General features: G+C 32.2%; 1 protein-coding gene across 4 annotated transcripts; it reads left to right on the forward strand.

Moving 5' to 3' along the window:
• Window positions 1-25: 25 nt before the first annotated feature.
• LOC138181183 (uncharacterized) lies at window positions 26-12,632 on the forward strand. Of its 4 annotated transcripts, none has more exons than XM_069115835.1 (12): window positions 26-386; window positions 1,134-3,570; window positions 3,648-3,781; window positions 3,889-4,024; window positions 4,142-4,300; window positions 4,664-4,802; window positions 4,891-5,120; window positions 5,405-5,727; window positions 6,407-7,831; window positions 7,910-8,069; window positions 8,146-8,314; window positions 8,841-12,632. In XM_069115835.1, exons 2-12 carry the CDS (start codon window positions 1,269-1,271, stop codon window positions 9,025-9,027), a joined length of 5,364 nt encoding a protein of 1,787 aa, XP_068971936.1. In that variant the 5' UTR covers window positions 26-386; window positions 1,134-1,268; the 3' UTR covers window positions 9,028-12,632. The 4 variants fall into 4 exon arrangements, with proteins under 4 accessions (XP_068971936.1, XP_068971940.1, XP_068971937.1 ...); XM_069115839.1 differs by having other exon boundaries at window positions 4,903-5,120; XM_069115836.1 differs by lacking the exon at window positions 26-386 and adding an exon at window positions 449-590.
• The last annotated feature ends 4,884 nt before the right edge of the window (window positions 12,633-17,516 follow it).

Below are 17,516 nucleotides of genomic sequence, written 5' to 3' on the forward strand. Positions count from 1 at the left end.
CAGAGATAGAATCTGTTATTTGGCATGGTATAAAGGAGGAGTGGGGGAGCGGCGCGAGGAAGAAAATGGCCGACAAGGCAACGGTAAAAGGGCAGGGACGTCGAGTGAGATACGTGTTTCGGGAGAAAGAAATGCGAAATCCGTGTTAGATCTTATGAAACCAGACGGGAAGTAGTAGTAAAACGATCGCGTTATTGCTTCTTTTGGTGGTGTGTTCAAATAAAATATTGTCGGACTAGTCTATTGTATTGGTGTATTAATTTATTGTTTAAAAAAGCGTTCGCGGGCCGTGTGTAAGAATAAAAGGGCTTGATAGACGTAAACATAAATTATGCGTTAGTTTATGTATATTTTTTGTCGCCCGATTATATTTATATTTTAAACATGTAAGTGATTTTGTTGAAAATATATTACTAGAAACTTTTATAATAGTATATGAGCTTGGCAAAATTTCGTACGTGACAAATTCATCGATCAGTAGAGTAGGTTTATGTTAGCCACTTGTGGCCATCTACGGATACATTTAAAAAGTATCCTGTTGTCCTTGTCCTTTTAATTTCTCTATCTTCAACGTGGGCTCTACATTTTTTGTGAGTTCCCTGTATTTTCTCTATGAAATATGAACGGATTCTAGTGAAAAATTTTGAACAACGAATTTATCTGATGTATGTTATATGATGGAAGTAATGAAATTCAAAGGGATCGATTTGTCAACAAGTCGATGAAAGTTCGCGCATTCGACAATCTCGATCGTAATTCTTCTTCATTTTACCGTAGAATTTGGATACCTTGTTGACTGTTAGGAAATATGGAACTGGTTTCACTTCGTCTTACTTGTACTTTAATTGCCTTTAAACATATTTTATTTCGAATAACAATATAAAATACTAGTATGTGTGTGTGCCAGTTCGTCGTCATCTTGAGATTCTCATAAAAAAAAAAAGAGAAATAATCGAATTATCTTTGCATTATACAAGTGTTTAATGCATATAAGACAAGTTCTCTTATTGCTAATAATATATCTTCAAAAAAGTAGATTTCAAAAGTAGTTTACTTTGTTATTATATGTTTTGTGTTATTTTTCTATGATAAAAAAATGCTAATAAATTTTCATGTATTTGTTTTATTTTCAGAGATAGTTTAAAAAAAAGTTACAAGAGTTATAATATTTTACAATGGCAGTTAGGTAGTTTTAATGGTTTGCTCAGCGCTTTTTTAAATATTGAGCACATTTCCATCAAATTGAAAATGTAAAGGAAACAATCATAATGAAGCCGCAGAAAAAGGCAGCAGTTGCCCGGAAGGCAACAAAGATGCCAACAATTGCTAAAAAACGTCGATCATTTTTAGAAAAATCTATATCTGATATAAGAAAAGAGAAAAAGCCTAAGAAGCTTGAGAAGGGGGAGGATGTAAAAAGAAAAATAGAAAGTGATAAGAAAAAATCAGAAAAAACTGAGGAAAGAAAGAAGATAGAAGATAAGAAAAAGATTGAAGAAAAGCGAAAAGAAAAATCTGAAAGAGTGGATGAAAAAAAGAAGTGTATAAAAGATTATGAAAAGAAGTGGGAGAAAACTGAGGAAAAGAAATCAGATAAAACAGATGAGAAGATCACAGATGAGTGTACTTGCGACAGTGCAGAGAAAAAGAAATTACAAAAAATTGAAGAAAAGCCAAAAGTAGATAAACAACTAATGGAAAATAAGAAGAAACCTGAAAAACTAGAGGACAAAAAGAAATGTGGTAAATTTGATGATGAAAATGTAGAAGAACAAGCGAAACTTTCAAATGTTACAGAAGAGAATGATTTGCACGAGGAAAAGTTAGATCACCTTTGTACCATTGTGAAGAAAAAATGTAAAGATGAGAAAAAGAAAGATTCAAAATTGATGAAGCCTGACATCAAGGAAAATATGAAAATATCTGTGATAAAAGATAAGAAATCAGATCGTAAAAAGCTCCTTGAGAAAGGTATGATAAATACTAAATCTCCTTTAGGACGAACTAAAAAAGATTCTAAGGCAAAATCAATGCAAAAAAAAGGTATTTCTAGAAAGACTGTTTTAGCTAAAAAATCACATTTATCGGTAGTTCAAAACTTGGTGGATAAAAAAATTAAACTAAGCAAGTTGGTAAAAGATGAAGAAACATCTGTAAGTGAAGAGGATGAAACAATGAAAAGAACAAAAAGAAAAAATGTTAATATTTCTAAAAACAAAATTATGCAAGAGAAGAAACCAAAATTAGGAAAACATATGAAAGCTAAGTTGCCTTCAAAAAGTAATAAAATAAATACTGCACTAAAAAAAGATGATAAGCTAAAAACACTTGTAGAAAAAGTTATATCTAAGAAAAGATTGGATGCAAAAGAAACAGAAAAATTAACAAATGAACATAAGAAGATTATAACTAAAGATGAATTAAACGAAGAAGTAAATACAACTAATATAAAAAGCGAATTGGAAGACGATAAAGACATTGATAAAAGTAGTAAAGAAGAACAATCCCAGTCAAAATCACAAGATATTAAAAAGATTGTTAAATGTGCTCCAAAAATAGGGAAAAAGATAATGAAAAAGAAAGTCGTAAAAGTACAAATAGAGAATACTAGCCAAACTTCTTCTTCTTCTGAGGAAACATCATCCGAGGAATCTAGTAAACAAATAAAAGTTTGTGAAGATAGCTCAAATGATAATGCTTCTTCTAAACAAGAGCAAGTTGATAGTGAAAATATACTTGACACAAATTTGAAAGATGAACCGATTAATGGGGACAATATAAGTGGCAATACGTTATTATCAGAATCAGAAGATGAAAGTGATGATGAAACAAAAAAAAATAAGCAGAAAGAAATTAAGAAAAAAGAAAGATCCGGTTCACCATCTGATGAACGTGTTAGAAGAATGAGATTGTTTGGATTTTGGAGTGGACCAAAACGATATAGAGTAGCTTCCCTGAATGCATTGGCCAAAGTACATTGTTTATATGAAAATGAAACTGGAGGGGTTTATCTTGGTGGTTTCTGCAAACCAAAGCCTGAAAAGGAAAAACAAAAGAAAAATAAAGAGGAGAAAGAAGAGCAAATTCGTAAAGAAAAAGAAAAGAAGGTAGAAACTAAAGCAGAAGAAAATATCCCAAAAAGGAAACTTAGGAATGTACCAGGATTACGTGGAAAGCATTGGGATATGTTAGAAAGTTCGTCATCTTCATCTTCTTCTGATGATGAGTGTGAACGTGATAAAAATATGGAACATAACAAGAAAAAAATAATCAAACGAAGAAAGAAAAATGAAGAAGTAATGGATCTAAAAGATATGGTTGTTTGTAAAAGAATGGCAAGCCTCAATGCTACAGCTATTCTAGCTGCTTCCTACTCAGATGAAAAAAATCGTTGTGGTAGCAGTTCTGATTCTTCCAGTGAATCAGAAGTGGAAATTATTAAAAAGCGTAAACAAAATGATTCTGACATTGAGAAACGAAAGTCAAGGCAAAATCCAGAGCAAGATGAAGTTCTAAAACCATCTAATAAACTTGTTATTGTGAACCAAGATACAGATGTTACTATTACTGGTACGTGATTATATTTCATTAAGTTCACTTTTCACATTTGTTTGCTATTTACATTAGAACAAAATTTTTATTTTAAGGTGTTTATGTTAATCAAACTCGATCTACGCATCATGAAGGTTATTGCAGTATTGCTGGCATGCAATATAGAATAAGTTCAACAAGTCATACTCAAACTGCAGCTACTGCAGTTGCTACTGAGCTCCATGATCAGGTTGGTATTGTTATGTGTTTTAAGAATTTCTTTATTTTTAAATATAATTTAAAAAAGGTATGTATTAATTTAAAAATTGTTAAATGCATTTGTATCTTTTGCGACAGCAAAAATTGGAGCAACCTTGTAAATCATATACACCATTGGGGGCGCTATCTTCTATGCAACCACCAGGGAGTCAGAGTAATCATCCAAATATGTCACCTAGAAGACATTCTGCATTTTCAGCACCACATCAACATGGTAAACTATCTGTCTTATTTATTATAATTATTTATTAAATAATATATTGAAAATCAAGTTGATGTTTGAAAGAACAAAAATACATAGAAGTATAATATATACGAAATATAACATTAGGATATTATCAGCCGGCTGGACCACTGATACAGCACCCACCAACTTTACCACCTATTAAGGGACCTCCGCCAGAACCAACACCTACACCTCCACAGAATTCTGAAGGTTCAGATGATTTAGTTGCAACTTCTACAACTTCTGGAGGAACAAGCAGTACAGGTATATTTATATACTAATAATTATTTTACATTACAATCTTAAATTTGATAAATTTCAATTACTTTAATGCTTTGAACAATTTTTTTCATCCATATATTTATTAAGAAGAGTATAGTGTGGTATAAAATCAATGGGATGCACATATATTCCGAATATTTAGATTTACAAATTAACAAAAATTCTTTTTGTTGTATCACTAACTTTAATTTCTAACATCTTATTTAAAAACTTTTTTAGTCCAAAATTCTTCTAATATCTAAACAATGCATACAATAAAAAATTCACCTTATGAACTTTCTGTAAGGTATTTTTAAAGATTTTGAATTGCTTATCAGTTAACATCTTTATTTCTTTTTTTTTTAGGAGGTGGATTTTATAGGGCGTATTGTCCTCAATACTATGGTACACCACCACAATATGCAGATTTGTGTTATCCACCAACATATTCTCATCCACATGCTCATCCACCGCCTTATTATAAATATGCACCCACTTATAGAAGGTAAAATATGCTAACCGTGTTATTTTTCGTTACTTTAGCAAAATTATGATTATATTCAATTTTGATTTTTAATGTACTGTAAAAAAAGGTACCTTTTCAGGCAGTATTATGGATATCAGGAATCTGGTGGAGGCGGCGGTCCTGGTAGCGGCGGTACTGCAGGAGGTCCAGCAGTTGTTGATTATCAGCCACCTCCACCGCCACCTGGTGAATACCCCCTGCCACCATATTATGGAGGATATCCTCCACCTCCACCACCACCTCCTCCACCACCCAATCCGGCATACTTGCATTCTCAGGGAAGACCTTTTGTAGATCGTGAGTATCTTAAACAGTTACCAAACATATTTTCGTTATTGTTTGTATGAAATAGTCTAGGTACAGGGCGATTTTTCCTTCCTAGAAAATCATTATAAATTATGCTGTTAAGACTCATGGTTGTTCTAGTATTAAATTGTTAGTTATTATTAAATACTATGAATTTGAAAATGGTAATCTTATTGAGAAAAAAGAAATGATAGGATAAAGTATGTTGTAGTTGTTTTATTAATTACATTATACGAAATAAAATGAAAATGATATTAGAAAATAATTCGTTTTAGATGCAGCCTTCCAGGGTTGCCCATGCCCGATGCAGTCTTGTCCAAAAAACGTGGATACTGGGCCCCTTATTGGTAATGGTAAGGGAGCGCCAGTGGTATCGGGGCCCGGTCTGTCATTGCCGCCCAGTGCTTTGGTAGGTCCGCCCTCGCCGGCGAGGGGGCTAGCCGGGCTAGCGCCGCCTCACGGTGCCAATGCCTGGGATACGGATCGCGTCCAACTTAACACTCATCGCAACCTGAATCAGAACCAACCGTCGGTCCCTCCGTCTCACAATCTAGTCGGTGGACATAATCGCCCGCAAAATTCGGATTGTAAGAATAAGGTTTGTGTTACGTTTAGAGTACTTTATAACCTGAACCATGCTATCTTATCAATTTTATCGTATGTTATATTATTCTTGTAATTCGTTAATCGCTCGTTTACTGTTGTTTAAATTAGTACATTTCTTGTATTATTAACTCTTTAACAACGAAGCAGTTTCATTGACAAACGTACTCCGCGGATGGAGGATTTTCGAAAGTGAATAAAAGTCTCAATGCCTACATCGTGAGAAGTGAACATGTAGAAATGCATGTATGCTTTCTGTACTTTAAATTCGTATAAAAATATCTGATGATTTTTCAAGCATTATTTACAAAAGTGATTTTAAATGCGATCGTGGTACATTGCGTGTTATCGTACTTCCGACGATAATATCTGAACAAATTAAACACGTGTTATATACGTTGCTTGTCACCGATAGGTTTATGAAAGTAATAAATATTTCAGAATTGTTTGTTATAGTCGATTTTTTACTTGAAGTTTATAATGTTATAATATTACAGATTAATGTAGATTTATACATGAATTATTAAATTTCCATAATATACTCATGCTATGGATCAATATTCAATGAATATAAAATTATAATAACTATATTAACTAATGTAATAGTTTTACAAGTTTATAAGAGATGTATTGACACATTTTGTATTTATAATTCGTAATTACAATTGTTTTAGGATGAGAAAGATTGTTCAGAGGATAAGTTACAAAAGTGCGGATGTCAGAAACATGCATGTACATCAACCTGTGAAGTCAAATTGGAAACTCTTTCACCATCTGAAAAGCTAGCAGTAACAATATGTTCAAGTAACAAATTTCATAATTTTAAGTTGGAAAATAATAATGTGAAATGTGAATCCTGTAGTGTGGAAATGGGCGACAATGTGTCCTGCGTTGCAAATTGTAACGTTAAATGTGAATCAGATTACAAGTGCGATATTATGAAATGTGAACAATGTATGAAGGAAGGTCAAATGGCCATTCTTGAAATTGATAAAGATTCTGGAATATTACTTGATGATAAATTGGATGCAGATCCAGATGTTAAGGAGGAATTGAGTGATGTTGTTACGATCGATAGTGAAAGCTGGAAAAAACCGGATTATGAGCCAACTGTACAAGAAACTATCGAGGAAACTATAGATAAAGAAAGTACAGAAAAACCAGAAGTAGAAGAAGAACATCCAAAATGTCAAAAAGTATCGAAAAGAAAATTATCTTTGGATAGTTTATCCGATAGTAGGAAAAAAAGGAAAGTAAGCAAAAGGACTCTTTCTGTTGGTTCTTCGCAAGATTTGAATAATAGTGATTTTTCAACCAAAATTTCTATACCAATTTTACCACTTATAAAAAAGGTTGATAACAACAGCGATGAAAGTGTTTCAAAGAAAAAACAACCTAAAAAAGATAATCAAAATCACAAACGTAAAGTAGAGTATCCAAATTGTTCAGAAAATGTAACAAAGAAGTCAAAAACTTCTAAACAAAGTACAAGTAACAATATTCCAAATTATTTGAAGCATGCTGCCAGTGATAATTCTATTATGGAAACTATTAATAATGTTATTCAACAAAGTTTACAGATGACACAGAAAAGAGATCGTAAGAGTAAAAATGTTGAAAAATCAGAGAAAAAGAAAGAGGTAAACTTATTGTCAGCAGCGAAGAAGGTTGTTAAAAAAGTTGATTTAGTAAAAGAATTGACATCAGAAAAATTGTCAAAGGTAATTACTAAGAGTAACCAATCCAAAAGTAGAACGGAAACACGAACAAAATCAAGAACACACGAGAAGAATAAATATAAAGGAAAAGGAAAATCCAAAGTATATGAAGCGAAAACAAAGGATAATGGTAAAAAGCCTGACAGTACAATAAAATCTAAAACATATGACATTCAGGAGTCTTGTAAGAAACCAGCATTGATAAAAAAGAAGCGAAAAAATACGAAGAAACTGTCTGTGAAAAAATCTAGCTCCAAAATCGAAGATTGCTTAGTAGGAAGTGAAAGCCTACTATTAACCAGAAAAACGTTTTTAAAACCCAAATGGAGTAATGGTTGGAGTTGGGAAGGTGATCCATTTGAAGCCAAAGTTTATTTAACGGTAAACATACAACTAACAGATTTATTCATGATATAGAAATATGTTGAACAGCTCTATTTATTTTATTACTTGCCTTAGAACGAAGAATCGGCTATACGTCGATGTTATGCGAGCATGAAACATGAAAGTGGTGATGTTCTAAGACCTCGTGATTGCGTTTTACTAAAAAGTGGCCCACGAAAAGCAGATTTACCATTCGTAGCAAAAATTGCTGCACTATGGGAAAATCCAGATGATGGTTTGTTTCTTAATGGTAGTTCTTAGAGATAATAAAGTAAATTTAAACTAAATAAAACAAATAAGTTCTGTTGTAGGTGAAATGATGTTTTCTTTGTTGTGGTACTACAGACCTGAACATACCGAGCAAGGTAGAACTCAATATGATACCGAAGACGAAGTTTTCGCTTCACGGCATCGAGATGCAAATAGTGTTGCTTGTATAGAAGATAAATGTTATATTTTGACATTCAATGAATATTGTCGGTGAGTTGATAATATTTTCAATGTATTAATTATTATGTACACTTAGTATATAAGCAACATAAGTCGTCGAATTTGCCATCACAAAGTTTTTTTACAGTGTGATGAGAGAATGTTATGTTATTTCATTTTAAAGGCTCGAAGATATTTTGAGTTCACAAAAAAAAAAAAAAAAAAAAAAAAAGAGAAGAAAAAAACTAATTGACTCTAATAATTGTTTATTATCATTATCGACACCTAACGCAGATAAATTCTAGTTAATTCATTGTTGCAAGCACTGTCTATATTTTAACAAAAATACAAAGGTTTAAAGTTTAATATCTCATGATAATTATTGTTCAAATGGAATTGAACAATAATGACAATATAAAACTATAAAAATGTAACTTACTTTTTAATGAATATAACTTGCAACGCAATTTATTTAGTGCAGCAGTTAAATATTTTACATAAAAAGGAGTATCAGATTTAAGAAGATAAAACATCTTAAAAAGATAAACATCAATCACAATTTTAATATTATTTATAGGTATCGTAAAAATTTACGAAGAATCGAAGAGGGATTAGAAAGCCCCGGTTTAATAGTTCCGCCGGGTGATCAACTATATCCAAGAGAAAATCGGCAGCCTCCGATACCAGTACCCTCGGATATGGTTCTCTTTTGTCGACGCGTTTACGATTATCGCGGTAAAAAACTTGTTAAGAATCCTGGATGACTCGATTTTTTATAAACTGCTTCGTGCTGGAACCAATGGAATGCACAAAATTTGCTGCATAAATTGAAACTGAACGTAGGTCTCCCTTCAAGCGTAATAGGCATATTGATGAAATTATTTTGATTTTACAGATCAATGAATTTTCATCGATGTTTTCGATAATTGTTTTTGAAGCTTTATGTATATAGAAAAATGTTTATACAGGTATAAATGCATTTTTTTTTTTATAATTAACGGTTATGGATCACGAATAGAATTTCTACTTGTATGTTACCTATTTTATACAATGGTTATTTGGAAGGTAAATTTCACTGCTTGAAAAGGTCTTACATTTTTAAGGGAAATGAGAAGAAATAGATTCTTGACATATAATGACGCAAAATAGTCGAATTCTTAAAGTCATCAATATAAAAAAGATATATAATTAATATTACCTTAAAGCGGGTAATTATTATATATACTTATAAGATAGATATCGTTGCTTTACTTATTTTCTTACTTGCGATACGATAAAAGTCTTCAATCTTTTATTAATTCTGGCAACAAACATTCTGAAACTCATATCTATATCTATGACGAAGATAGCATAAAAGTGTATAGAATTCGTTATACCGCACCACGAGTATCCAAATGAATAATCAAGTTATTGCAAAATTCAATATTGCTTGACAATGAAAATACCATTTGACGTGAATCGGATGTTTACGTGTCAAAGCAATCGGTGCGATCATTTTTTCATCAATACGGGTTGTTTTACCGCAAATGGATACGTTTTTAGGGAGATGATAGAATTTGACAATTTTATATAGAGAGTCCTATTTTTTGTGAAATAGTATTTACGATATTTAAATGAGTATTTTTCACATTGGGGATACAAATACGTATATGCTATGTATCATTATGGCGCCCTTCTTGGAGGGGACCTTCGGACAGTTTCAAGGTAGAAATCAAACGCCTGGGGTATTTGACCATCTAGTGAAAATAGTAATGTATGCACTATGCACTGTGTTCTATGGGTGAGATGAAAGCGGACACCAAGCAGGAAACAGAACACACTTCCATTGTCTTACGATGGTTCACGAGATCCATGCATATGCATTATTTTATTACACAGAAATAATGTAAGTTTCATTTTTAATAACGGTCATTTATAACGAAGTGTTGAGAAATGGAATTGATCTGATTAAAATTTAACTGAAACACTAAGTTTCGCGTACTCGAGCAGTTACAAAACTTTCTTGGAAATTATAGAGTTCTAATTTAAATTTATCAAACTGCCATATCACAGTAAATATTTCATAATTCTTTCTGTTGTAAATTTATAAATATCTATTTATTGCTTTTTACGCTTTTAAATGAAATAAAATCTTACCGAGTACGTAGAACTATTATTTAAAAAAGATAGGTGATTCGAGTGATTTAGAATGATAATTCACATTCGATCACTGCGTGGAATAAAACGGTATTTTGTAAACTTCTCTTTCGTTTTAATGAAATTATATTTTTCTTATTGCAACTTTTTAATCGGAAAATATTGTCCTTTTTAACGGTATTTGTACTCTAACCCGTCACGTACTTGTACATTTCCTATGACAAGCATTAACGTTTATTTAATTTCTTTAGAATCACAATCTCTATTCTGTTGGGGAAAGTGTGGTCATGCCTATAATAATCTCCTGTATCCTTATTATTTCGAGTCATATGTTATTCGTTAGCGTCATATATAGTCAATGTATCGCATCGTAGTATGCCAAAAATGTATTTGTGAATTACAAGGAACCTTACGTTAGCCAATAATATAATTATATTACACAAGAGTTTATGATAATGAGTAGTAGAAACCTTAAGAACGCAATTATTTTTACTGAAATTCCAAATAAGAATATCGTCGAATATCATATATTTTTGATTATTTGTTGAGTGGCGGGTGTTTTGTTAGAAATTATATTATTTAAAATTAATATATTGATGATACGATTATTATTTAATACCTAATATATTGGATATAGATATTAAGTTATTTCCGATAGAACGAAATATTATATGTAGTATAATAGATAGGGGAAGGGCAGAGCGCCCGTGATTGTTCCTGTCTGTGTATGCGTGTGTGCGATGCGGAAATAATAATGGCAAAACGTTGAAAAAAAAAAAAAGAAAAGAAAGAAACAAAAAGAAAAAAATAATTAAGAAATGCAATATGATAAGGAACATGTTTAAAGATAAAGATTTATATAATATATCAAATCATTTTTTCATTTTTCGAAATCCTTTTACGGCAATTTAATATATTTTATATTTATTATTTTATCTATACCGATCAATTAGATATGATCAATAAATATATTGGTAAGAAAGCATGTTAGCATTATCTACGTGTGTACATACGTAGATGAAGAATTATGTGAGAGTATCATCGTGCGCCGTATGATGGAAGAGAAACGGAGGAATAGGAACACGCTTTACCTTTGTATCCCGTTTTAATCGGTGACGATCGAGCCTAAATAAAATGGTAGCGGTATGAACGAAATGCGGCGCATGTAGATGCATCATATACCGTTCTTGCGATCTTTTACAAATAGTTTTATATTCGTTTTTATCGCATAAGTGAGATCGCATCACGTATGCGACTATGATGCGCCGATGCATTTTGTCAGGATAATCGAAATTGTGCAAAGGTCGAGCCACAACATGTAAACATTGTGTAACTCGCATATTTGTGTAGATCTAACAATAAGCGCGATTTCACTGCTACGCGTCTCTGACAGAAAAAAAGACGAACCAGCAGCTTTTCTTCACTGCGCAAACGAAACAAATATATAGATATACTTCAACGATGGTTAATGTGGGAACATTGCAGAAAAAAACATGAAACAAAAACGTTGCATATCGTCTGTTCATTTAACGTAGCCGACAAATTTTCATCGAGTATATCGAAAAATTTAATCGTTTAAGTCTGTAGAGGTATATGATTCGTGTGTGCGAAGCTCTTCAACTTAAACACCCGGCATTCGCTTTAATCTTTAATGAAAATATGTAGAATTTACCGTTGGCGAACGATTAATCAGTGGACTCTCCGTTAATTACGGTGGAGTTTGTTGATTTCTTCATTCGATTTGTCTTCGTTAATCTCAGCTTTTTGCCAATTGATGTATCCCGTAAACGTGTATGCCTTTTATATTTTCAGTATGATGAAAGTCATGTACTTCCTTTTTTTCTTTTTTCCCCGTTCAGTCAATACACATAATACGCACGTATCTGACAAACTAAACGCTTGGCGATATCTCTTCGCTCGTTTTTAACATATTTTTATGTAAGATACCATGTAATGACAAGTTTAATATCGATCGATGTCGACATCGATTTTCCTTTTACGGTTCATTGCAGTATTATGTATACATAATATTTTTCTATGTATCGATCAGTTTGAACATATAATTGTGGCATACGCGACGAGAATAACAACTTTTATTACTATCACTTTTGTGCATTTTAATGATAATTTTATCGATGATATTGAAATTGAATATCGTTTAATGGCGTTTAAAACAGTCCGGGCAACAATTTCAAATAAATTTTAACGTATAAAAGAGGATATATTTAAGAAATTGTTGTTCTGATTATTTCCCATTAAATTTGAATTATATTCGACATTATAGAAAAATGCTGGTAATCGATTGGTTGAAATACAATTGACATTCATGTGTATACAGGGTGTTTCATGGATTGTAAATTAATCTCTAATGGGGAATTTTAGTATATTGTGCTTTTTGTACTTTGCAAACATATCTTCTTTTATTTTAAACGTATTCTAATCTAATCTAACGAAATCGCCCTTCAGTTTGGTACAATAATTTAATATTTATACAGCTATTAAAAGTTTGTCATAGATAGATATCTTGTAGCGTTCTTCTTTTCCATGTTTCGTACGTGTATTGAATATATGAATATGAATAGTTTAAAGCATAAGTTATTTAGGAAAATAAAAGAAAAATGTGTCGCTGTAAATTGTATTATCATCTGTCTTTTATTTTATTCAATTCTTTATATTTATATTTATGCTTATGTTTAATTTGTTAACACCATTATCACTGTTAGCGTAGAAAATTGTAGAAATTCATAGAAACACGCTGACAGCGTGTACGCAATCGTGAAAAATGATAATATTTAAAGATAAAGATACTTGATATTACTATAAGAATAACACATTGTACTATACGTTTACTCGAGGATTAAAACGGTTCGAAATTATCTTTTATATACATATGTACCTATATGCTGGAAATTTATAGCGATAATGCAATTTATAAGTTATGAAACACTCTGTATGTTTTGACGTTTCTGTTCTTTGTTGTCCATAAAAGTTATCGGCTGGGGCCAGAGGTAAAAAGAGAAACATTGTACGAAGCGATCATCGATACTATTTTTATTACTGTCACCGAAAACATTGTCGTAGCAACAATTTAAAATCGTAAATACAGATTTACTAGTAAATGTTGAACAGACAAATAATGGCGGGCGTTTCTCTGTTTTATTTGTTCAGTAAGCAAGAGAAAAGGAACGCATAGATACGTGATTTGACTTTCCAGACATTTTTTAATAATTATAACGCGTGGCTTGTTAAATACGGATAAAGAGACTTAAATATGTATAGAGAAAGGAAAAGCAGGAAAAGTGTGGTACATACCTATTACGAGTTTTAATATATTTAATCACATTAGAAATGTTTCTACAGTTAATTTCTGTAAATTGCAGTGCAAGGTAAGTACTACATACCTATATATACATTTACCATCTACGAGTACCTACGTAAAATATAATGCGCGGACTATGCGGTAAACGAGGCAGTTTTAAATCGCAATTGATATAGTTTTGTATAAGTGATATTACACAAAGTTATTCGATACAAAATGTATTAAACAGAACTATCTATTGGAATGTCGATGTTTTTACAGCAATGTAGACGATATAAAGAAATATGTAAAATTAAAATGAAGCTTTGAGCTTTTTCAATTAAAAACGTTCGTAATATTTTATGTACTGTAATTGATATGCACTTTTACGTGCTGTACAGTTTCATTTATTTTTTGTTATCATCTCTATCATGTATTTTTCGTATTTACGCATATAGGCATGTATAAATTTTGAAAACCTAGAATTGTTTTTCCTCTTTTAGATTCAAATATCGTTTACCCAAGTTTTTATTTTTTTTTTTTACAAGTTTGATCTATCGTTAAAAGTTAAGCAGTTCATGGAAGAACAGAAAAACGTTAAAAGTTAAGCAGTTTGTGGAAGAACAGAAAAAGGAAGAGGACGCGTTAGTATTAAATTTAAGTTAAGCACCGGAAGTTCGCTGAAAGACCTCCGGAAAGAGGGAAAAAAGGTCAAACGAAAGGTATTCCGAGAGGTATAGGATTGGTCATTTGTCGATCGGTCTAAAGTCTAAAGTTTTAATCCGGACCAAGATGCCTAAGCCGAAAAGCCTAAAACCGAGAATGTCATCACGCCCGCTCGTGCTCGCCTAGCCATTCCTTCAGATTACATTAATTCGATTAACGAATGCCGTTTATCGTCCACGCCCCACGTCACGATCCTACGAGAACATTCTTTTTTTCCTGATTGCCATCTTAACGATCAACCTGGAGCCTGGCCAAGCGATATAATTCTCCAACTGAGAAAGTTTGAAATTTCAATATCTTTTTTTATATTTCCTTACATACATAAATTTCATTTTTCATCCATCTTTATCTCTGGCAATTCTTTGTTCTTGTATCGGCAATATCTTTATAACATTTATGCAAATGTCATAAAAACAATAATTAGGTACACGTTATCTATTATTGGTAGAAATTAGGTATTTGTCTATATACGTATAGCTACATAAATGATGATTCTAATAATCAGGAGGGGAACAATAATAGTTTTCATATAGATTTACTGACCAATTTCATAAAAAAAAGAAGAAAGAAAAAGAATGGAAATTAACAATCTTATAACGTAATAAATTTTATTTCAATTGCTGCTATATAATAAAGGATGTTTCATAGTAACTTTCAGGCTAGACTCTACACTTTATAATGTAATAATACAGGTATATGTAACTATATATTTATCTTAAATAAATATCCTACTTTTATTTTCGCAGGAGATGCGTAGCGGGGTTTTTACGTAAATAATACGTATATGTATAATAGGTATGTATTAGGTTGTCCGAAAAGTGCCTTTTACAGACCCGGCTTTTACAACGATGCATCTTTATACAAACATGAAACCTAATCTGTCAAATGTTGTGATCTTTATTTTGATAGAACAAAATGCATCATAAATAATTCGCTAAAATAATATAAAACGGAAAATGTTGTGCATCCATTATTTCCTTATAAAACGAAAGAAACTTTTCGGACGACCTAATACATAGAACTATTTCAAAACGAAATCGGTTTCTTAAAATGAACGCACGTTGCTATAATGTAGAATCTATAGAGAAGAAGACTGCCATTGAATGAATTGAATTGTTGAGTCGAGGGATGAGTTGGAATATGGCGACAATGCTTCTGACACCTTTTGCAAAGAATTTTACTCGTCGAGAAGTAGCTCTTTTCTACATTTGGCAAAGGTTTACAGGCAAATGTTAAATATCTCGACCAGATATATTTAAAACTCTAAACGATATTTGAAATGACGTTCGAGACCACCTTTCGAATACGTTACTATCTTTTTTGTATCGCTTCCATAAATAGATTAACCTTAAAATGTACGTGAATAAATGTACGTTAAGAGGTAAGACACTCAAGAAATGAAAATAACGTAATAAACGTGTAAGTACATTTTTTTTTTTATATTTTCTGAAAGTACTCCTATTTCTAACATGTATATTTTATACTTAATATCTCGACAGAGTAACACCATCGGAGACATTATCGTCTAATTTTTACGTTTTAAAATTTTGGGAAAAGAAAAATAGCAACAGGGATAACAAACGAACAAATAATACAAAGAGTAATTGTAAATCTTATATACGTATGTATACCTATGTGTACATGGTTATAGATGGCAGGTATATGTATAATAAAGTTTGTAAAAATTGCAAGAAAAATTAAAAGCACTTGGAAATTAAAATATTCCATTTTGAAATAATAAAAATTTCCAAAAATAAGTTGGCAAAACGTGTATTATGTTGTTGTTGTTCGTATTCATATTGTTATATTCAATCACGTTAGTAATAGCAACCGCAGTATAGGGTGACTGATTTAACGATATAAATTGTATTCGAGAAGAATGAGGGTAAGAAGCGTAGGAAAATGAAAATATTTTAAGCATAGTGACATATGCTGAGTATCGGTTGATCGGAGATATTGTAGGAACTACCGATTTTGTTCGTTTTAGAAAATTCGAAGCTGTGTTTAATTGGCGGTGATCGTAGAAATCAACGAGAGACTTTCTTCGAGGTAGGCATCGCGTGACGATCTACGGAAGTTTCGGCCGGTTCCCTTTTTATCTTGTCTTTGTTGCTTTTCAACGTCGCGCCGTATCTGCTGCATTCCCGTTTTGCTTTTTTTTCACTCGCCAATTCGGCCAATAGACCCTCGGAGAACCCGCTCCATAATCCATGCAAGCACCAGGACCTGTCTTCCTATCGAATCGATGGAAAGGAAAAGGAACCTTCGTCTCCTTTCTGGCACGACCATTGCGAAACAAACCCTACGCTAAGAAATGCTTTTCTCGACCTCAACCTATTCTAAACTATAATTTTATTCCCCACTTCGTCACGATGCTTATCTTTTCGGTAGGCATATTTCTTTTAAAGGACGACAGATCATTCCTTTGAAAACTATATTTGCACTTGTCGTGTCTTCACATTTTATTTGTTGCAAAGCGATAAATTGCTATTTCGGTAAACGAGCTACATATACCTATGGTCAATTTCCTGGGTAACACGAGTTATCTCATTCTTTCGTAGTTAAGGGAGAAAATTATAGAGAGTAAATTACAGGAAGGCTAAGGTAATATTACCTTATTGTGTACGGTACTGTTCGTTTTCAGCTGAAAATTGGTGAACTTGTTAGTGATCTAACGCTAACTAATTAACAGGTTAGCAGTGCTAGTACCTTGATAATATCTCCAATTACACTATCGTTAATGAATTAGTTTTATCCACGATGTAAAATTAATAGATTAAACATATTCGACCAATATGTTGTAGCAACTATCAGCTCTTAATTTCTCTATGGCGAATCAAAATTACGATCGCATATAATCTTAATTAATCGAATTGTCTTCGCGAACAAGAGAAAATCTTGTGACGGAGGGTTAACGATGAAGATACTTAGAGAGTAGATGGATTCGCAGGTAAGGCGCGGTCTAAGCGAAAATCGAGCAAAATGGAGGCTCGATCAAGGTTAACGATGATCCTGGTTGAAAGTTGTTGCAGCCCTCCAAAAATTTCATCGGACCAAGTAAGTAAACGCAAGGAGTCGAGGCGGCGAGGAATG

The sequence above is a fragment of the Bombus flavifrons genome, chromosome 6 (assembly GCF_040668555.2).
Source record: "Bombus flavifrons isolate JBK064 chromosome 6, iyBomFlav1_principal, whole genome shotgun sequence".
NCBI classification, from domain to species: Eukaryota; Metazoa; Arthropoda; class Insecta; order Hymenoptera; family Apidae; genus Bombus; species Bombus flavifrons.

Excerpts from the sequence above, each read along its gene's own strand:
- LOC138181183 (XM_069115835.1), top strand. The coding sequence starts at position 1,269 with ATGAAGCCGCAGAAAAAGGCAGCAGTTGCCCGGAAGGCAACAAAGATG. Across the intron at positions 5,121-5,404 it reads GGGAAGACCTTTTGTAGATC|ATGCAGCCTTCCAGGGTTGC; the intron begins GTGAGTATCTTA and ends AATTCGTTTTAG. Across the intron at positions 7,832-7,909 it reads AAGCCAAAGTTTATTTAACG|AACGAAGAATCGGCTATACG; the intron begins GTAAACATACAA and ends TACTTGCCTTAG.